The sequence below is a fragment of the Lathyrus oleraceus genome, chromosome 6, assembly GCF_024323335.1.
Source record: "Lathyrus oleraceus cultivar Zhongwan6 chromosome 6, CAAS_Psat_ZW6_1.0, whole genome shotgun sequence".
NCBI lineage: Eukaryota > Viridiplantae > Streptophyta > Magnoliopsida > Fabales > Fabaceae > Lathyrus > Lathyrus oleraceus.
Genome location: NC_066584.1, coordinates 10,560,431 through 10,567,437, shown reverse-complemented (window position 1 = coordinate 10,567,437; position 7,007 = coordinate 10,560,431). Strand labels below are relative to the sequence as shown.

The 7,007-nt window shown below is 32.0% G+C and overlaps 1 protein-coding gene across 1 annotated transcript; it reads right to left on the bottom strand.

The window, feature by feature from the left end:
- Positions 1-2,780: 2,780 nt before the first annotated feature.
- Positions 2,781-3,432, bottom strand: LOC127097263 (40S ribosomal protein S28). The gene is made up of 2 exons (XM_051035766.1): positions 3,376-3,432; positions 2,781-3,170 (listed from the first exon to the last, which is right to left on the bottom strand). Exon 2 carries the CDS (start codon positions 3,167-3,169, stop codon positions 2,972-2,974), a length of 198 nt encoding a protein of 65 aa, XP_050891723.1. The 5' UTR covers position 3,170; positions 3,376-3,432; the 3' UTR covers positions 2,781-2,971.
- Positions 3,433-7,007: the final 3,575 nt, after the last annotated feature.

Here is a 7,007-nt window from a genome sequence, read left to right as displayed (position 1 = left end):
TGCTTTATTAATTAAAAAAGATAATAAAAACATTTTAATATATTATTAATTTTAACTTTAAAAAAATCAATTTTAAATAATAGATAATTCACATATATTTGATTTTTTTGACATTCTCAACCAATTATGAAACATATATCCCGTCTAATCATATATTTAATTTTAAAATACAAATAACATAACAAAATATTATAATTCTTACATCTAAAATGCACTACCTTTAATCTCTATATTAAATATATTTCTTTCTTAGTATCATATAATTCATTTAAAACCAACACTAATTACAGGTTTGAACATCAATATATCTTGAAAATTATGTATGTCTTCCCCCCATTCTTTATTTATTAAATGTTAACTCGTGTGAAAATTAAATCACAACTTTTATAAATTGCAAATAAACACATGTTTCATTTATGTATTGTGTATTTACTACTCTCTCCTTAACGATTTAATCATTTTATTAAAATTTTGTCTTTTTGAAGATGAAATAAAATACTAATTGCATTTAATTTGATATCTCTTTTGTTTTTTTCATAAACAATAATCAATAAAAATTATTTTTACATATTCCCATGAAGCATATTTTTAAAAAATACACAAAATTTTTAAACTTTTTAAATAAATGTAAAATATTAGTCTCTATTAAATTTTGTAACATTCTATACTAGAATGGACAAATTATAAATTATACTTAGGCTTAAATGTACGTTTAATCCTTTAGTTTCGGTGTTTTAAATAATTGGTCCCCTTATTATAAAACTAATTTTTATGGCCCCCTCCAGTTTTGCAGACGTGACATTGATGTCTGGGATAACAAAATATTTTTTAATTATGTGGTAAGGGTGACTAAGATAATTATTAATTAATATATTTTTAAATGAATTAATATTTAATAAATACGTTTCTAAACTAATTAATTAGTGAAAACTTTTAAAATTAAGGCCCACTAGATATACCAATAGTCCAAGAGGTCCATTATCATTCTATTTCAATTAAGCAATATGTTGAAGTTTTATAAACACTTCCGATATTTGAAACAAAATGAATGGGAGATTTGCTTAAAAATAAAATTGCATCAGCTTTAATTTCTATTTCTTGCTTCCTTCCTCCTTTAAGAGCAACAGCAATACATGGCTGCTATGATGATGCACCAACAACAACAATAGCAAGCGAATATGAACAACATGTATCCACCATATATTTGAAACATTGAAGTTAACCAAATGGATGGGAAAAAAACACGACGTCCTAATTTGTATAACAGAGTTTGTTTTTCTGTTGCACTGCACAACATAATTGGTATTCTGTTAAAGATGTTAGTTATAAAGTGTAACTAACTGAATCCAAATCAGTTACAATACACTCATTGTTAATACACAATACTTTGTAATCACAAATGCCTTTTGAGTTACAGAAAATATAATACAAAATCATTCTTTGTTTTTAGTTTCTTTTACTTTCAATTGCTATTACAGAATATAGAAATTCGTTTAACAAGAGATTTAAGAAAGATGATAAGCGTACGTAGATCAATTGTTATGGAACTATCAAATATAAGTCCACTATTTCTATTGCCATCATATATTAATTTGTCTTTACGAGTTGTGAGATGCATAAAGCATACTATTAGGACCACTATTGAATATGCAATCTCATTTTTGGAGTTCAAAAACATGCATGATTAAATGTAGCCATTTAGAGTTCTTGAAGTTTCTTTATTAGTATTTCTTTGTCCTTTTAGCATCTTTCTTGAGTGTTAACTTTCTGTTTTTTATTCGAGATGATATATTGACTTATATAATTTTCTAAATTTTGCTATTTATTAATTTAATTTTTGTATTTGTGTCAGGCATGTATAGTCAAACATTTAGTTTCTGTGAGAAAGTTAAGGAGAAGTTGAGGAGCAATGACTACTAAACATTTCTTGAAATGCCTTCATATATTTATCAATGAAATAATAAAAAGGAATGATTTACAAAATTTGTTACGTGTGAGTTACAATCTTAAAGTTTTACATTTCAATTTTCTTCTCCCGCTTTCGACTTGAAATCAAAACAATCTTAAAGTTTGGCAGGAAAACATTTTATTTTAGATTCTTTATGTTATGCTTGCTCCGATTAGATCACTAAGATTTAAGATTTTATATAGTTTATAAAACTTTAACATACATAATTATTGCATAATTGAAATAAAATGATAATGAGATGGTTGGACTTTATCAAAAATAAGAGATCAAAATCGACAAAACATATATTTAAGTCTTATATTTAATTGTCATTTTTAAATTAGACAATAAAAGTCATTAATATTATTTATTATTTTAGTCTCTAATTTGTATTCATATATATTTATATATGTTTTTGTACATATTTCTTTTCTTTTTTATTCATTTTGCAAACAAATATATAAATAAATTACAAGTTTTTTTCTTTTTTATTCATGCTGATTTTGGTTGATCTATATAATAATTGAAATCTTTCCTTAATTAACTATTAAATATATTTTAATAATTAATGATGAAATCATTATTTATAAAAATGAAGAGAAAAAACTTATGATATTTGCAATTATCACTAGTCTTTTTTCCAATGCACGGATATTTCTAGATAAGTGTGCGTTGTTTAGTAAGATATTTTATTAAAAAATAATGAATAATTTTACTTAACACTTAAGTTAAGGTATCTCAAATTCAAGAATTCAGGATAAACTCCTACACCCAAATGGTAATTTCACTTGCAAAATTAACACGTGCAATCTTAATTACGAAAGCAAAACACTAAATCAAAGCAAATTATTATTAACATAACCGAAAACACTAAATCAAAGCAAATCCGCCGAATCAAAGACTGGCCAAATAAAAGATCAATTCATAACAAAGTGTTTCACAATAACATTGGCCATATAAATAATACCAAAAAAAGATCAATTTTATTATTAAATCCAGCACCAGAATATTGAGTATATGCCTCTAACGCAACCTCCTGGCTTCTCTTTCAGACTCCAATAGAGTGAGAACATCACCCACTCTAACAGGTCCTTTCACATTCCTCATAATGCGACGGGTCGGGTCATCCATAAAACTCACTCTAACTTGAGTCACCTGTCCCCTTGAACCAGTGCGCCCCACAATTTGCTCAACCTTAGCATACTTCACTTGACTATCCATTCTGCTCAAAATACAACAACATTTATTGAAAAGAGATCACACACAAATTACCGAATCATGATTATTGAAATCGTATTTGCAACATAAAATCATGTAAATTAATAAACAATCGTTGCAACATCAAAGCAAAATCAATATCGAAGAACCACGGAATAATCAACAATGACAGTAATTGAAAAGAGATAGAAATGCAGAAGAAAGCTTACGCAGTAGAATTGGGTGGTGGGGTAGGAAGAGTAGAAGACCCGAATGAAGCGGCCAGAAAAGACAGAAACCCTATTCTTTCTCCTATTTATATTTATATTTTGAAAACCCTGAAAAGTTCATGGGCTGGCCCAATATCGATGTCTACTTTCGAGGTTTTTACCTATAATCACCCCACACTTAAATATATTTGTGATTTTAACATTTTAAAATTTTTAATAACCACATTGTCATATCGGATTTTTCGAGTAAGCTACCAAAATTTTGAAAGTAAGCATGCGCTATTATTAACAATTGAGCATTTTTACTGGATTTTTCTTTTAAAATATGCATCTTTATGGTTCTCACAAGTATTTTTAATAGATATTTTGAAATTTTTGATAAAATTGCGTAGAAATATATTTTGAAAAGTTTGATATCAATGCATATCGATTTTTTTTTTAATTTTCGATAGAAAAAAAAATTGAGATGATTTGTCAATTTTTTTGAAATATCCGATAATATAGGTTTATTTTTTTATTTTTAAAAAATCTGATAATTTATAATAACAACCTAATATAAACAAAAAAAAATTACGTAAGAACAACAACTCTAACAGCGTCCTTAATCTTCTGAAATTTCTGTCAATATCCGTCAATTTTTTGGAATGGTAACGAGGCTGCCATTGATTAATTTACCGGCTGAAAATTTTGAAGAATGCGTGAAAGCGAAGCAATATAAGGGAAAGTTCAGCAAAGATGCAAATTGTAGGACCAAGAATCACCTTGAGGTGGTGTATTCAGATGTGTGTTCACTTATGCAAGTAGATTATGTTTGTGGCAATACAAACTTTGTCACATTTATTGACAATCTCAGTAGAAAGCTATAAACATACCTAATTAAGAGAAATGATGAGGTATTTGAAGTGTTTAAGAAGTTCAAGTCCATGGTTGAGAGGCAAAGTGGTCAAAAACTCAAAATGCTCAAAATGGATGATGGAGGCGAATATGTCTCAAATGACTTTGGAAACTTTTGTGATCAAGAATGGATTGTACATGAGGTAGTACCACCCAATACACCACAACAAAATGGTGTGACTAAAAGGAAGAATCAATTGATTATGAACATGGTGAGAAACATGTTGAAGGAGAAGAACTTGTCGAAGGAGTTATGGAAAGAAGCGATATCTACAGTTGCCTATTTGTTGAATATGTGTCCTACAAAGAAGCTTGAAAACGTAACACTGGAGGAAGCATGGTCGAGATTCAAAACGAATATGAACCATTTGAGAGTCTTTGGTTCCATTATATACCGACATGTTTTTAGTCAACTTAGAAAGAAGTTGGATGACAAGGGAGAACTGATGATACTTGTTCGATATCACTCTACCAGTGGTTACAAACAGCTTGATGCTGCAACAGGAGGATCGTGATCAGTCGGGACATTATAATCAATGAAAGAAGCCAATTGGTGTTGTCATACCCCAAAATTTGCCCATTAATCTTGCAAAACATCTCTCGAAGCACTCCAACTTGTTCTGCAAGGCACTGACCTTAAAGGAACAAAAGCCCAGCTCACAACAGACCCAATCCAGAAAAAGGCCCAGACTAGCTTGCTCGCTAGGCGAGCAACTCCTTCGCCTAGCGAACCTTTCGCTACAATACTCGCCTAGCGAAGCTTGCGATATATCAGAATTTTCGGGCTTCATTCTGAGCCCATTAGGTCACCACAATCACTATAAATACCGACACTTCAGTCACGAAAAGACAGACGAAGACGGACAGAAACCCTGGCATAGAAACCCTGGAGACTAACTCAGAGAATTCCGAGTAAAGAAACCCTGAAGGCCGCTCATCCCACCGAAGTTACCTCCGCCCAACTCCATCCGGTACCAAGAGTGGTCAGTCCCTTCAACATCGCAGCTCAGTTGCTAACAGGTTTGCGCATCACTACTGTTTTATGCTTTTAATCGGTAATCTCTACATACATAAGGCATCATGATTAAATTTTCGGATATGTAATTTGATTTCACATGTGAATTTAAGTATGCCTGAATATCCTGAATGTTTGTCCATGCTATTCCTGTAATTAAATGCCATAAAGTTCAGGGTTCCGGAGATCATGCTGCTATAAAACTCGAAACCCGTAGTCGCTCGCTAGCACATCGCTAAGCGAGCCTGTAGCGAGCATTCGCTGAGCCTTCGCTAGGCGAAGCAGGAGCGAACGGGACAGTGGTTGTTTTGTTTCTTTTCTGTTCTGCCTTATGTTTATCTAATCAAGATTTATTATAATTATGCATTATTTGGCCTGACTTTATGACTGTTGTGTTTATTTTGTGGTGCAATTTTCAATTGTACTTTATCTCGATGTTCTAACCCGTGTGCTGAACTGTGTAAAGGCTTACATATTCCCGAGGAAACGGCCGGCTAGGTATTCCACTTTATGTGTGGGATACCCTTATGGAGATGGATTCTGAATTACTTAATTTTAATGTGGAGATTCATCCTAAATTACCTAGCTGATTTTAATGTATTGATTTCATCGATTTTAATGTGGACCTAATTACTTAATCGATTACGGCTATCTAATTAATTGTAAAACTTTGCCTTTAAATATGCGATCTTGGACCTCTCTTTGTTACCCTACGATATTACGGTATTATGGTCATGTCCCGCGAATGTGGGGATACACTTAGCAAAGATCCTTCGATTAAATCATCATAGTCCCTCGAATGTTGCCTTTGTCCCTCGATGACCCTTCGGTATAGCCTACAGTTAAATGATGATCGTCCCTTCGAATGCTAAGGTATCCTTACAAATGTTGCCTTCAATGACCAATCGATGACCCTACGATGACCCTTTTACATCCAAAGGATAAAACTACTTACTTCTCAATAGTAAGGACAGTTCTACCCTCATAAGGATAGGAAATGCCCATAAAGACCTTGGGTAGGTATAACTCCTAAATGCTTGCTCACAACTAAAACTACTTTTCACACCTCACACTTTTCAAAACCTCCATTAGAAAATCACCACTTGGCATACATTCGTATTAGAATCATTGTCAAGTTATATTTTTCTAAACAACTTTCAAAATTAAACGAGATAAATACTTTGTATACATTCGTACAAGAATCATTACAAAGTTAAACTCTCTTTTCAAAACATTTTCTAAACAGCTCTCACACACTTTTTCAGACAAGAAAAAAATAAGTGATCAAGCAATTAAGAGCCCATGGATAACCATGGATACAAAGGGTGCTAACACCTTCCCTTTGTATAATGTACCTCCCGAACCCAAAATCTAATTAAGGTCTTTCCTGTTCTTTTCCACCTTTCCTTATTGGATGAAAGAAAAGTCGGTGGCGACTCTTGCTAACCGCGACATTTGCTTTCCAAAGCAAAAACACATAAAGTCAGTTCACCGTATGACAGAACTGGCGACTCTGCTGGGGACTACAAAGAGAGGTCACCTTAAAAAAAATCATTTATGTTGTCAAATTGTTCCTTCTTTTAAGGGTATCGTTATGTTTGAGTGAAAGATCCTACACCCGGATCTAGTGTACCTTAGGTAAGTAGCAATAGATCAGCGCGACTATCCGGCGTATACTAGAATGGTTAAAATGATGGCTACGGTTAATGTGACACTTTGGATG